The sequence below is a fragment of the Sorex araneus genome, chromosome 3 (assembly GCF_027595985.1).
Source record: "Sorex araneus isolate mSorAra2 chromosome 3, mSorAra2.pri, whole genome shotgun sequence".
Classification (NCBI taxonomy): domain Eukaryota; kingdom Metazoa; phylum Chordata; class Mammalia; order Eulipotyphla; family Soricidae; genus Sorex; species Sorex araneus.
In genome coordinates, this window is record NC_073304.1 from 117,192,627 (window position 1) to 117,208,240 (window position 15,614).

Sequence of the window (15,614 nt, forward strand, 5' to 3'; positions counted from 1 at the left end):
ATCAAGTCCATAATCTTCATTAGCCTAAATGACTGCCTTTCTCCTCTACTGCCCCCACTGGCTTTGCAGTATTCAATGTCATCAAAAATCACTGCTATTTCTTCATCCCTAATAAAACTCAAATAGTCACGAAAAGGAAAGTGCCTGAATCTCAGAAAACAAGGAATTTAGTCCTGAGTGGGAGATTAAACATCAAGCAATTTTGTATCATTTGCTCCTAAGTAGAATCATGACATATTTGAAATAAAGCTACATTTTTTAATTAAAATTTCATTGAATTACTGAAGATAGCACAGCAGGTAGGGTGTTTGCCTGGCACGCGGCCGACCCGGGTTCGATTCCTCAGTCCCTCTCGGAGAGCTCGGCAAGCTACCGAGAGTATCCTGCCTGCAAGGCAGAGCCTGGCAAGCTCCCTGTGGCGTATTCAATAAGCCAAAAACAGTAACAAGTCTCACAACAGAGACATTACTGGTGCATGCTCAAGCAAATAGATGAACAACGAAACAACAGTGCTACAGTGCTACTGAAGTTTTTAATAGTATGGGTTTGCATCAATAGGGAACTAAAAGTCACTGAAAAGGTCACCTCACATTCTCTCTAAAATAGGGCTGATGGTCAGCAGTCATTTAAACACAATACATTCTACTTTATTTTGGCTTTTGGGGCTCAGGGCTTACTCCTCGCTCTGTGCTCAGTGATCACTTCTGGCTGGCTTGGGGATCATACAGGTAGGATCAAACTCATTTGGCCACATGTATTGTGCTCCAGCCCCTAGACACAATCCATTATAATGTCCTAGCTATTAAAAACAAAAATGTCTGCAAGAATAGATAATTTGGTCTCCTAAGAATTTCACATGTGTTTTGGAAAGGCAGTACTCATTATGGAATTGACAGATACAAGAAGTTTGCTAACACTGGATGTGACATAAACACAGTTACCAAATAACTAGAAATAGAAATCTATTATGAGATCTATTTATAGAGATGAAAAATAATCATAGTATTAGCACAAAGCTTTTAGATAAACCTTTTCAGGTAAGTGTAAGTACCTAGATTACTATCTATGTATGAATAGGCAAGGGAAACCTGCATCTTCCTAAATTATCTTTGTAAATCTCAAATTAGGGAAAGAGAAACATCTCCACCAATATCCTTTATTCATATTTTTTTAAAAGAGTGGGTGTAAGAAAGGCCAGACCTGGGCATGCAGTGTTGGGACAGCTGGCGGGAGCTGGTTCCCTCCCCACTATGATCTCTGCAACCATAGAACTTGGGTTTTAAATGAAAAACAAGCAAATAAAAAAAACCCACAATGCTTTGGGACTCTCCCCCACATACCACAAGGTGCAAGGATAACCTTAAAAAAACTTTTTTTACGTGCTTTCACAGGAACTAAAAACACTGCTGAGATTTAATATTGTTAGACTTATACCTAACGAACACTAAGTGATCCTGAAAATCACTGAGCTCCTTCATAGACCATGAGAAGAACTGCAGCAGAACAAGTGAGCACCTGCAATCACAGTTCTTGAAAATGCTGTGGAGGGGAAGGGAGCCTTCTCTGTTCTCACCAACCTCATCTCCCACTCTTCCCTCTTCAGTCTACATTCCACTCCTGGCCACCTTTCCACCCCAAATCAATGGATTGTTTTTTAAGGGGGTTCTTGGTTTGGGGTTTTTTATGTTTGTTTTTTTTTTTTGCAGGGGGATGGGTAAGGGGTATTTGGAGCCACACCCAGCAGTGCTCAGGGCTGACTCCTATCCCTGTGCTCAGGAATCACCCCTGGTGTAGCTCAGGTTGGGGGATCATGTGGGGTGCTGGAGATCGAACCCAGGTAAGACATGTGCAAGGCAAGAGTCCTACCCACTATATTACTGCTCTGGCTTCCAAATCAATGTTTAAACAAAGGTGTTTCTAGAAAGAATAGAGTGAGCAGTGAAATAAGATCTTACAAACTACATTTAACCAAGAAGAGATCATGACGCAATTCTAACCCACCCACCCCTCATCTCTGAAACTTCCCAGCGCTCAGAGTCTGTACTTCCTAAGAGCATCTCAGAGGGGCCAACTGAGAGAGCCCCCAGGCATGAGAGATATTCCATTCCTGTCTGGGCTTTCCATGGTGGAGAGGGGGAGCTGACATATGAATGCCTGCATTAATAATTACATCAGGGGCTGGAGAAATAGCACAGTGGGAAGGGCGTTTTTGCCTTGCAGCCGGCTGACCCGGGTTCGATTCCCAGCATCCCATCTGGTCCCTTGAGCATCGCCAAGAGTAATTCCTGAGTGCAGAGCCAGGAGTAAGCCCTGTGCATCGACAGGTGTGACTCAAAATACAAAATAATAATAATAATTACATCAAACTCCAGAGATGAATCTATCACTAAAATAAAGGCTGCTAAATAAAATACTTTCAGCTGCTAAAATAAAAGATAAGGCCATTAAAACTCATGGGGGTCAGAGAGATAGCACAGAGGGTGAGGCACCTGCCTTTCACGAGGCTGACCTGGGTTCAGAATCCGGCTCCACACATGGTCCCCCGAGTAGCCAGGAGTGATCCCGGGAGCGCAGCGCCAGGGCTAAACACAGCTGGTGAAGCCCACTTGTTGCCACCCACCCCTCAAAAGCCCACTTACACACTTCTTTTCTAAACCGTTGACTGGGGGCCGGGGGAGGGTGGAAGAGCAGGGTGTGCTGGGGTGCTCCAGGCGTGCTGTGGGGCTGGAACAGAACAGAGGTTCCTACATGCAAAGCATGTGCTCAGCACACTGAGTTCCCTCCCAGCCCTTCCAAGGGGTTGAAATGAGAATGAACTCCATAAATCCCAACGGTCTGCAAAACAGGGGCAAGGAGTAAAGGGCTGCATGCCCTAGCCCCTGACCTGGGCAAGGCTCAAGGACAGGAACTGATTCAGAGCAACAGTGTGTCGTGGCTTCAAGGTGCGGTGTCTGGAGCACCTTCATTCGGAGGGGCAGAGAGTCTTAGCAGTGAACTGCTTTTCTAACGTTCTTACTTACTCTCTCTTAATTTTCAACATGCAGCAAGGTAAAAGTAATATGAACATGCAGGGAAAAAAGAACTAAAGATAGACTGCTCCATTTATAAAAGGTCGAAAAAGAACCGTGTTTAAAAAATTCTTTAATTTTATGATGTATTCCCAGGAGAAAGGCCAATTTAATTTAATTTAATTTTTTTTTCTTTTGGCTTGGTTTTTGGCCCACATCAAACTATGATGCTCAGGGCTTACTCCTGGCTCTGAGCTCAGGAATCGTTCCCAGCAGGGCATGCACCCTTCTGTTGAGCGGCTTGCTCACAACCAGCTTCTATGTGTTCATAGGACTTGCACTCATGGCCACAGTGCTCACATATTTTAAGTTGCAGTGCTTCCCTGGGGCTTGCAGTTGTGGTCCATCCAAGAGAAACTACAAACTTGGGTTCAGTGTTGGAGGTCCCATGCAGCTGTACTCCATACTCAGCATATGTGACAATATCAGCTTGCGAGGCAGGTACTTTTTACAAATCATCCCTCTTGCCCCCCGCCTCCCAAGAAGGGAAACACTTTTACTTTAAAAATAAAATAAAATATGCTAAGTCAAACTACTTTGAGCATTTTAAACCCTGCCATTTCAATGTAGGTAGAAAAGGTAATATAATCAGGTGTGACACTGCCTCTTTATTTTTATTTTGTTTTGGTTTTGGTTTTGGGGGGACAGGGGAGCACACCTGGCAATGCTCAGGGGTTACTCCTGGCCTGAGTTCAGGGATAACTCCCAGTGGTGCCCCAGGGACCATACAGGATGCCAGTATGAACCCAGGTGGGCCGAGTGCAAGGCAAGCACCCTACCCACTATGGAATCTCTCCAGCCCTGGTATTGCCTCATAAAAATCCTAACTTATTTGGAAGACACGCTTTTACCGAGAATTTTTTTCCACTTACTTTCTTCCCCCACTTTTCCAGGAGAAAACTGCATCAATGGGGAAGCATGAAATAAGTATGGTAAGACAAAGTTAATGCTTTAGTAGGTAGGAGCGAGAGAAGGTGAAAGATATTTCATATATTAAATAGAATGGAAACCCAGTATTCACGACAGAACTGAGGTCTGATACATCACTGCTTACAGCTAGCAATGAGAGTGAATGATGCTACTATACTGAAAAATAAACTAACCCCAGGAGGCCACTTCCATTTTCAAGGTAAGGACTCATGTGAACATGCTTATACCCCATACACAGCATCCCTGCTCTTCACCATCAGGGGGCGAGCGCGGCTGGGATGGGCCTGACGGTGACACTCGCCGGCTCCATTGTTCTCCAGCATTTCGATGTTTGAACCAGACAAAAGTACAACAAGAGCAAAAGCCAGCTTAAAGGCACACTTCTTCCACATTCTGTCTGGAGTTTCTTCGGGCTGAACTTATTTTCTTTACTTTCTTTTATTCTGATTGTCTTGCAGCTTTCTGCATCTGCTTCCTTCTACATCTGCACAAAACTGAGACAGCTATAGGATGTTATATATACTTCCTTTATATATCTGCTTGAGTCTTAAAAAATCTCAATGAACTCCTTTTTGCCTTTTTTTCCCCTAAAGCTGCAGCTCTCAATGTCTCTCGCACCAAACAAAGCTTGGTAACGGGTTCATTGAACTGTGGACACTTTTCCCCTCAGAGAAACACAAAAGTAACAATGTCTCTCTTCTTTATTATCATTTCTCAACTGCTAGATGCCAGGGAAAGAAAACAAGGAAGATGCATAGGGCGGGGGACCCTGAGGTCACAGAGAACTAAGGCTGCTTCTCAACGGAGCACAGTGGCAGCCAGTGGCGGAAGCCAGGAGAAACCACAGCTACATCACGGGTCCCTCCCGATGCTGAAGCTGGGGCGACTGTGAAGCAGGGGGCCCCCATGTAATAATCTAACCTACCCATTTTTCTTACGGCTCAAAACCTCAAGGACGTATCTCCAAAAGCAAAATTCCAGAGTCTGCAAAGGAAACCGGCAGGAGAGGCAAAGACAGGGGCGTGAGCTGCGAGCTTCCTCTCCTGCTAGCGGGCCCGCGGGGAAGCAGGGTTCGCCCAGAGTCGGGGAACCTGCCTCTCGATGCAGCCACTTGGAGTAAGGCCAGTCTGATACTGTTCACAAGGACCTGCTCAAACAGACGCAAGCGCCCCCCCCACCCCCATGTGGAAAGCCCGACATTCCAACAGACTCTTCCCTTCTGCCTCCCCACCCAAACACTCAACAGTCCGCCCAGCACCACCCCCCAGGTCAGTCACACTCGGATGCGGATCCCACCGGCACACAGCAGAAGGCACAGCACGGCACAGGAAAACCTCACAGACATGCTTTGGCTCTTTTTTTTAAAGCTTAAAAGAAACTAGCGGGCAGGAGAAAGCTTACCTTCTAAACGCGAGAAAAAAGAATGAAACAGACAAAGAGAACAAGAACAAAAAAAAAGAAAAAGATGCATAAAGAAGTCATCAAGGGAAGCAAAAGCAGTCAAATATGCAAACGCCAAAGTAAATAGCAAGGTTTTCAGTTATTTTTACAGATAGGTTTAAAACACAGTCTTAGAACTTGCTGGAGAGCTTTGGGGCTTTGCATACAACTTCACAGTCAACAGAAGCCGATTTCTCCTGCAGAGTGCGTCTGTTTCCTGGGCAACAAGGCTGGTGGTCTAGGGGCCAGCCTTCACCTCACCTTAGAGAAGTCCTGACAGGTAAGAATGGGTCATTCTGGGGACTGACTTGTCAGAAGGTTCTGGAGGTTTCTGGTCACCCGTGGGGAAGCCCGATCGCAGACTCCATGTGCGCCCCGCCTGCCCTCCGCTGCCTGCATCTGGCACTCCTGGGAGTGTGAGCCCAAGTGTCTCAAGCCCCCCAGTCTCACCCCTCAGAGGGTGAGAAGCAGATCAGAGCGGCAACAACCTCCGGGTACTAGGAGGGTCTCCCAGCCCTCTCCGAGTCCACGGAGAAATTCTGGGCCGAAGGTAACAGGACCATGTGAAAACTAATCTTTAAGGGAAGCTTTCCTCAGGGAAATGGAATGGTGAAGGAACACACCTAGAACTTTCCTCTGGAGATTTGTCTCAGGCCCAAGATTGGGAAAGGAAAAGTTTGCCCAGAACTTCAATTGCAGGCATACTCTGTATCTTAGTCACTTAGCAACAACCACCCACATGAAAGGCTGGGCTGCCCCGAGGGAGGGCAGGCCACACCAGAATTCCACAGCAGCCCTTCCAATAGACTGTAGCCAGAGAGGAAAAGCCCTAGCAGCCTCCAATAACATTCACCCCCCAGCCTGCTTGTTTGTTCTACCTTGGAGTAAAGAAAATTTGCAAGAACAGCACATAACCCATAAAAACAAAAGGAAGAAAAAACTGCTTTCATAATCTCTGGGTAATCTCAAACTACACCCAATTACAAGATAAAATGTGAGCCCATCAAGCCCTGGGAAGGGAGAGGGGAGGTTGTGCTAATTTCTCCACCAGGAACCCTTACCTTGCTGGCCCACGCGTCTTCATCCCAAGATGTGAGCTGTAGCACCCGGATGATCTCATTGATTTCAGCACTCATCTTTTCGACAGTAAAATTGCGATTTTTCAAAGCTTCTTCTATCCCTTGGTTTTTTGAGTTTTTAGTTGTTACAAAAATCTTCATAGCTATTAAAATAAACAAATGATCAAAAACTTAGTTTGGGAATTTGCACTTGCAAAGAACAAATTTTCTGGAGGGTGGGGGTCCCACCTGGGTGGTGCTCAGGGCTTACTCCTGGCTCTGCGCCCTACCCACTGTCCTATCACTCTGGCCCCTGCACACAACAATTTTCACACAAGATGTTTCACACTTTAAACACATCTGGGGCTTGTAAGGTCTTCAAAAGAGTGTGACGAATACTGAAAGTTAGCCAAAAAAGCTCCAATATCAGCAAGCTTCACTGTGAAAAAAAAAACTCAAGGTACAAAACCCAAACACGAGATGATCAAGGAACAACTTTAACATACATATACCAGTTATCTACAATCACAAAATATCCGAAAATCTTCTAAAACAGTTGTCCTCGTCCCAACAGCGAATGGGACAAATGAAAACAGGAAATCCACGGGGAGTACCCTAGTATCTTTACTCCTAGTGGGGGATATACCAAAATGCTGAGTTTATCTTCCAGCATTTCTTTCAACATGTAGCAGAGACTGTCTAAGCCTCAACAGTAATAAATAACATGGATCAGTGCCAGAGAAACAGTATAGAGAGTACGGCACTTGCTTTGCACGTAGCTGACAGATCTGATCCCAGCACCCAAATGGTTCCCTGAGATTGCCAGGACTGACCCTGAACACAGCTGAGTGTGGCCCCAAAAAAACAAGAACGAAAACTAGAATATGGAACATTGGAGGAAGAGAGTATCTTCCCATAAAATAATTTGAAAATGGAAAACAAAGATCAATCAAGAGAAATGCATTACTCATCTTGGGAAGAAATCCTCCTCCCAACAACCTGTTAGTCACATAGAACAGTTTGCCCCCAAAACAACCATGGAGATTAGAAAACTCTACAAATCATTTTCCTTTTCAAGTTCATGGAAGAGCTCTTTTTAGGGGGTGGGAGGAGGTGCAGGGGGATTGGTTACACCCAGCGAAACTCAGGGTTTACACCTGGCTCTGCTGCACTCAGGAATTACTACCACTAAGGAATTACTCTTAGTGGTGCTTTGGGGACCATATGGGATGTGGGGGCTGAACCCGGGTTAGCCTCGTGCAAGGCAAATGTTCTACTCACTGTACTATCGCTCTGATTTCCTGGAAGAGCTTTCTAACTCTTGCAATCATATCTCCTTTTACAGTTACTACATGAGATACAGGAATGCAGTAGTGGAGTTTCAGTGACAGAGTTCCTCAAAATTTTAAAAGATGCTCTCTTCGCATTAAACCAAGCAACCCACATTTGACCAGGGTAATTTGTCGAGGATGGCACAGTTCCCCAAAATTTTAAAAGGCACTCTCAGCATTAAACCAAGCAACCCACACTTGACCAGGGTAATTTGTCTGAGATGAAGGCATGGACACAGAGATACTCAAAAGGTACAGCACTCTTTAGAGGCACCAAGCTTACATTTCTGGGCATGTCAGAAATGTAAGGTGGTCCCAGGATGAGAAGATCACCAGCCCAAGAATGTAAAGAACAGTTAAACATCTTTCAGGAAAAAACTGAAAATACAAGACTGGATTTTAACATAGAGTGCTCTGTCTCCATTCCAACTCCTAATTACTTTTTTCTATAACATAAAGGTGTCAAAATTAAGACATTCAAGACTTTGGGGCTAGAGTGATAGTACAGTGGGTAGGCCATTTGCCTTGTACATGGTCAACCCAGGTTCAACCTCTGGCGTCCCATAGGGTCCCCTAAACACCACAGGAGTAATTTCTGAGTGCAGAGGCAGGAGTAACCCCGAGCATTGCCGGTGTGGTTCCAAGACAGAAAACAGAAAGACATTCAAGATTTTTCTGTTTTGTTTTGGGGCCACACCCAGCTGTCCTCAGGCCTTACTCCTGGATCTACATTCTGGGATCACTCTTGACAGGCTCAGGGACCATATGTGGTGGGGCAGGATAAAATCCGGGTCAGATGCAAGCGCCATATTCACTGCACATCATCCCAGCCCAAGACTAGGATTTTGAGATGAGTCCACCTTCCAAGAAACAATGCATCAATTAGGACTTCCACAGAACAGAATTAGGTCACCGGAAGGACAATTTCAAACAAAAAGCAGGAGCGCTTTCAGAATGAAGCAGTCCTCAGGGAAAGCACCACCCATCAGCTCCTATTTTCACTCAGGCTACAGGACAGGTGACTAAACAGAAAAAGGCCATGGGCGCCGAGTTTAATGAGTTTATAACATGTTACATTTTTCTTTTCAGTACAAGACAGGACAGGGAGAAAGTACCTGAAATGAGAACCGGCAGTAACTCCTTGACGGTGTTCATCGAGTTCACCAGCATCACTCGGTGCTCCTGGTGTGTCAGTTCCTGCTGCCTCTCGTCGATCATTTTGGCCATCTTAGTCATTCCTGGATCACATCAGGCACGGCAGGCAGGATTCCAGGGGGGACACAGGTCGGGCTTAATCAGCCTAAAATCCACTATTAACGTCTATGAACTTCCAAACCCACTGCCCAATTATTTAAACACCAGACACTGTCACGGAGCTCAAGCACTCAAGACGTAAGGTTTTTCCAGGACAGCTCTAACTGAACACAATTTTTGTTTGTGTGTTTGTTTGTTTGTTTGTGGGACACACCAGTAATACTCAGGAATAACTCTTGGCTCTGTGCTCAGGAATTATTCCTGGCGGTGCTCAGGGTACCATATGGGATGCTGGGGATTAAATCCTCGTCAGCTGCGTGCCAGGCAAGCACTCTACCCACCATATTTATTTTTTCCATTAAAAATTGATTATTGGGGACTGGAGAAACAGTACAGGGGGCAGGGCACTTGTTTTGCATGTGGCCGACCAGGGTTCAATCCTCAGCACCCCTTCTGGTCCCCTGAGCCTCGCCAGGTGTGATCCCAGAGTGCTCAGGCTCTGGGCACCATGAGGTGCGGACCAAAAACAAACAAACCAAACATTTGCTTATCAAATGTAGATCTGAAAATGTGATATAATTCTCACATCAATAACATACATTCACTAATATTTTTCAGCTTAAAAAAGGGAGTGTTATGCTCCCCGCCCACTCAAGACCTCCAGCGGCTGCCCACAAACAGCCCCTCTGCTCATGAACAATCATGATCCCAGAGGGACACAAACCAATTTCAGAACCCAGCGGCTTCTTGCAGAAATGCCTCTAGACTGTGAACTATGGCCCTGTGCCACCCCGGGAGGGGAAAGGTTTTTTTTTTGGTCTCTTGGTCTTTCCTTTCGGCAGCAGCGGCACGGCGACCGCCATCTTTCAGGGCCCATTAGACAGAGGTAGGAGCTTGCAGTGACAGGGTGCACGGGAAATCTCGGGATGGGGGGGCACAGTACCGGTGCTGCTCCCTACCCAGACAATACCCCAAGCAGCCACCCACAAATGGCTCCTCTGCTCCTGAATGGCTATGATCCCACAGTCACACAAATCAATTTCAGAACCCAGTAGCTTCTGGCAGAAATCACTCTGGACTTAATTACTAAAATACCAGAAATCCAAAATCATATATTCTTCATTACCAGCAATAGAGAACATATTATCAAATGATGCCTTTTCGGCAGGTCTGATAGTTGGGGGAAAGTTCCAAATAATAGTAGTGGTTTTCTGTCCAAACATTAAATGTAATCAAAGTAAAGGGAGAGTAAAGTGAAAAATCATCTGCCACACAGGCAGGGTGGGGGATGGGATGGGGGGTATACTGGGGTTCTTGGTGGTGGAACATGTGCACCGGTGAAGGGATGGGTGTTTGATCATTTTATGACTGAGACTTAAAGCTTTGTAACTATTCTCACAGTGATTCAATCAAAAAACTTAAAAATAAAAAAGGGAGGGTTTTTCGTAGAAAATAAATTCCCAAATAAGGGGTAAATATATTGATGTCTTCCCTCCTGGTTTTATGCTGTAAACATGGCCAGGGCACCCAGACCATCTAAGAATCTAATGGCATCTTGGACTGAGAATCTACAAGCTGAGAAATGTCTTAGGAATTACAACAATGTGTTTTGTTTTCATCTTTGTATCTTTTTGTACTTTCCAATTTGCCCAAAATAAGCATGAACTACTTTTAAAATTAGAAACAAATAGAAATATTATAAAAATAATGGCAGTGATGACAGAGTTTGAAAGCATCTGGTGTTTTGGAATCAGCCTGCTAGCACTTTTTGTTTACTTTGGTTATTATTCAAAGGCGTTATTTGATTCCCTAAAGCTTTGATTTTCAAACTGCTGCTAGGATTTCTTAAGTAATTTACAGATCCTCAAAGAACCAAAGGGGGCTAGAAAGGCAAGCTTCTGCAGCCTTAGCAACAGCCCTTTCACTTGGATTTTTCATGTTGAAATGCTGCATAAAATTTCACTTGAAGAAGTCAAGATTTCCCCTGATGTTAGGAAAATGGTTAAGACTGCTATAACACTATTTCCTAGTAATCCTCAATGACAGTGCAGAGAAATTCTTCTTGTCCTCAGTTTACAGAATGGCTGCATCAGAGTTTAGTGAAAATTTAAACTAATTTCATATAGGCAAAAGGATTTTAGAAGGTGGTGCATAATCTTTAAAACTCGCAAATTAAACATCAGCCTTTTCTATCTTCAGTTGTTTCTTAGCGGGGAAAGGTGGGTTCTGGGTCATGGCCAATGGTGCTCAAGGGTCATTCCTGGCTCTGTGCTCATGAGTGGCCCCTGGCAGTGTTCAGGTGTTGTGGTGCTGGGGATTAAACCAGAGTTGTGACTGCTGGACCCACCTGCAAGGCAAGTGTCATGCCTTCAGTACTATCACTCCAGCCCCAGAGAGACATTTCGCATACTTTAACTACCTTCAGGTGGGTATTACATATCTAGACCCATCTAATGCAGTATCTGTGCCGCCATTTGAATATTCAGTTCACAGATGTCTAAAGCATCTTTCAGACTGAGGTTCAGCCACAGTAGCCTTCTCTCCTTCTAGGCTGCTAGTATCCTGCAGCCTTGGGCTGGCATGAACCCATAATAGTAGGCAGGGTAATTAGCAAGTGAAGAGGTCCGGAAGAGCGTGGCCAGCTGGCAGACAATGAAGGAATGCTGTATAATGTGGAATGGAGGGGTCAGGATCCAGGGTGGCCTGAAGCATTACAGTAACAGAAAAGTATTTCCTACATCTCCAGCAACATCTGCAGTTGTCTAATGTAATTCATTAGACAGGGCCCGGATTTGTGGAAAGCAGGTTTGGCTTGCAGCAATAATGATAGCACAGTTGAGTTCCATGAAGGGAGCAGAGGCACCTGAAAGGCCAATGCGCCATTCTCCAAGAGAGGCTGCTGCTCTCTCCCTGCTCAAGCATAAACAACCATAAAAAGTTTCACTAGAAAAGTTGGCTATGACTCACCTGGTCCAAGATTCTTCGTGTAAGTAACTAAATCTTCCATAGTCTCCACCACCTCTGCCACTGTAAGATATTCCAAAATTCCTTTGCAAACTCGAATAATTTTACGCACCTGAAAATATATTTCAGAGTATTCAAGTCACGGAAGGAGAAAACATGGTCATGTCAAGTCAGTGCATTCTCACCTGCACCAGCATCATTCGCCACCCTCTAGTATCTGCCACTAGGTTAATGGGCCTCAGCCTACCTCAGCCTCATCGAAGGTGAGGAGCAGGTCTGACGTGCCAGAGAGGATTCCCCTTGACCCATCAATGAGATAATCTCGAGCAGGCACGGAGTAGGGGTCTGACTGCAGCATCTGGGCAGCCTGGACCAGTTTGGTGCAAGCATTCTCAACCCTGTGGGCAAGAACATGGCAGTGACTCATTGGTGGAACCAAACAGAAGAACAGCCAATGCAAATACAAGAACAAAAATGAACCAGAATTCACATATTTTACTATATGGAAGATTGCAATGATTTATTTGGTACATAGCCTGAGGGTTTAAGCTTTTAAAATGGACAGCTCAAGGTAGCACCTTCATTTACTCATTCCATCATTCACTCAGGCACTGCAATAAGCCCTGGCTCATCATTTCCAGGCAACAACAACAAAAAAGATGATGAGAAAATGTTTTGAATCTTTGACTCTAGGTTGCTGGATTACTGTAACTGCTCTGTTTCCTCAGCTCTCAGCCTATAAGTGTTACCATCAGAAGACACTGCACAGAACACTCCTTGACAGCGTTTTCAGACTAAATTTTGAGAAATAAATTTCCCAAGCACTGTGCTAGGAAATACTTAATAATCAGATGAAGCAACGTAACAATAGGAAAAATGAATAAGTATGAGTCAATGCAAAAAAATTCTCATTAATTTAACTAAATGAATTTGACAAATGCATTAGGCTGCTTGAAAACTGCCCTATAAAACTATGCTATTAATTAAAATGGCATTGCTATTTATAATGTAGCTAGTTATTAATAGTCTAATGCATTAATATAGTTTAATAATAAGCATGACCTAATCAGATAAGGAGAGTTTTTGGTTGGAAGCAGTTCCGTGAAATGGGAACACGAAAAATATAAATCGAGTGTCTTTCTGAATCCTCTTTTGCTACTAAAATGTGTCCAATCATTCAATTATTCATCGTAAGTGAAAACATCTAAGAGATCGTCTCTTCTACTCTCATATTGAATAAAGCCATTATGTTATCACTGAGAGGCATGAAACAAATTACTGTAAGTTAATATATTTAAGTGCAAGTCACTGTCACTGTCATCCCATTACTCATCAATTTGCTTGAGCAGGCACCAGTAATGTTTCCATTGTGAGACTTGTTGTTACTGTTTTTAACATATTGAATGCACCACAGGTAGCTTGCCAGGCTCTGCCGTGCGGGCAAGATACTCTCAGTAGCTTGCCGGGCTCTCTGAGAGGGTTGGAGGAATCGAACTGAGGTCGGCCGCATGCAAGCCCTGCTGCGCTATCGCTCCAGCCCTTAGGTACAAGTATACATTCTAATTTGAAGTCACAAAAAAGTTATAAGCAAATGAAAGCCTACTTCTGAGGGTTGTTTTGACAAGCAAATGAAATAATACAGAACTTAAAAAGTGCAAATCAGGTGGGTCTGAAGTGATAACGCAATGGGCAGGGGGCTGGCTTCACACATCGCTGACCCAAGCTAAGTCCAGTACCCCATTGGGTCCCTAGCACCACCAGGTATGGCCCACAAACACGAAACCCAAACAAAACAAAAGTTTATTACAATACAAAAATAGTATTATGTTGTTAATAAATAGAATTAAGTTAACATATGAATTTCATATGCAGGATAGGTTGGAATGGACCTGATAGGTATGTATACAAAGATGTAAAAAGTATCATCCTAATTCTCCAAAGTATAACTTTGCTGTCACAAAGTCACAAACATAATAACCATAAAATCGAATATAATAAGTATTAGTGAAAAATACTTATTGATAATGCTTAAAGCTTTATTGGTAAACTTTATGAAACAATTATAAAGAATTCATTATCTTCTGTTCCTTCATAATTTTAATTAAAATGTCAATATTAAACTACTATAATACGGAATATATGATGCAAACAGACATATATGAAACTAAAAAGACACAGACATACAGCAAAAGGTTTTCCATCTTGGAGCTGTGGACACAGTTCACGGTAGAACATCTGCTCTGTGCACATGGGGCTGTGGGTTTGATACCGAGTAGCAAACACAAAACAAACACACAAACAAAACCTTTCCCTCAACACATTCAAGCTCCATCTACTTGCAAGCCAAACTTATATTCTCTATTTTTTAAAAATTATGCACACAGGGGCTGGAGAGATAGCACAGCGGGTAGGGCGTTTGCCTTGCACGCGGCCGACCCGGGTTCAAATCCCAGCGTCCCATATGGTCCCCTGAGCATGACCAGGGGTAATTCCTGAGTGCAAAGCCAGGAGTAACCCCTGTGCATTGCCAGGTGTGACCCAAAAAGCAAAAAAAAAAAAAAAAAAAAATATGCACACAAAAACAAAAACACAGGCTTTTGCCTTTTCTACGCAAATAATTTCATACCTTACCACACTCTGCATTTGATAACTTTTCACATCATTTAATTTGGAAATTTTTTTTTTTGCGGCACACCCGGTGATGCTCAGGGGTCACTCCTGGCTCATGCACTCAGGAATTATTCCTGGCGGTGCTCGGGGACCATATGGGATCCTGGGGTTCCAACCCGGATCAGCCGTATGCAAGGCAAATGCCCTACCCGCTGTACTATCTTTCCAGCCCCAAATTTGGAAATATTTTAATAAAAGTAGCTTAATAAAACTATTCCTGGGTCTTTTGAGCAGCTTATAGTAGTCCATAATTTATTAGCCTGCAGCAATAAATAACCTAAATATATATTTTGGGGGGAGGACACCCCCTGGCCTCTGCTCGAGGGTTACTCCTGGCACGGTTAGGGATTAAGTCTGGGGCTCCTGTATGCAAAATCTGGGCCCCAGCCCTTCTATCTCCCCATTCCTCACTTCCTCACTTCCTTTCTTCCTTCTTTCCCCTTTAATTTCAGTGTCAGACCCCCAACCCAGATCTCATGCACACCAGGCATACACTTTGCCACTGAGCCACATCCGTCAACACTGAATACATATCACTCTAAATGCATATACGACACAATCTAGAAAGGGAATTGCTGATTCAAAGGTATGGAGATTTGTCATTTTGACAATGCTATCATATTGCCATCCACTGTCTCCACAACTCAGTTCAAGTGTGTACATCTTCACCAATACAATAAAATTAGTTTTAATACAGTTTTTGAGGAAAAATTTACTTAATGTACAATTGGCCATTTTAAGGGCTAACTGTTCAGTGGCATTTAATGTATTCACAACATTGAGCAATTTCTGTTGTGTAACTTTTTCATCACCTCAGCAATGCCAGGTGCCTATTTCCCCACTTTCCCCATCTCCTGGTGCTCACAACTCAGTTTTCTTTCCCTCTAATTTTGCCTATC

The 15,614-nt window shown here is 43.9% G+C and overlaps 1 protein-coding gene across 3 annotated transcripts in view; it reads right to left on the reverse strand.

The window, feature by feature from the left end:
* Window positions 1-15,614, reverse strand: part of VCL (vinculin) — a 136,056-nt gene that overhangs the window by 39,534 nt on the left and 80,908 nt on the right. For all 3 annotated transcript variants that reach the window (XM_055131512.1, XM_055131511.1, XM_055131510.1), the window contains exons 3-6: window positions 12,293-12,443; window positions 12,049-12,157; window positions 8,943-9,065; window positions 6,500-6,660 (exon numbers count right to left, since the gene is read on the reverse strand). In XM_055131512.1, the coding sequence (XP_054987487.1) occupies window positions 6,500-6,660; window positions 8,943-9,065; window positions 12,049-12,157; window positions 12,293-12,443 (544 nt within the window). The remainder of the gene's footprint in view (window positions 1-6,499; window positions 6,661-8,942; window positions 9,066-12,048; window positions 12,158-12,292; window positions 12,444-15,614) is intronic.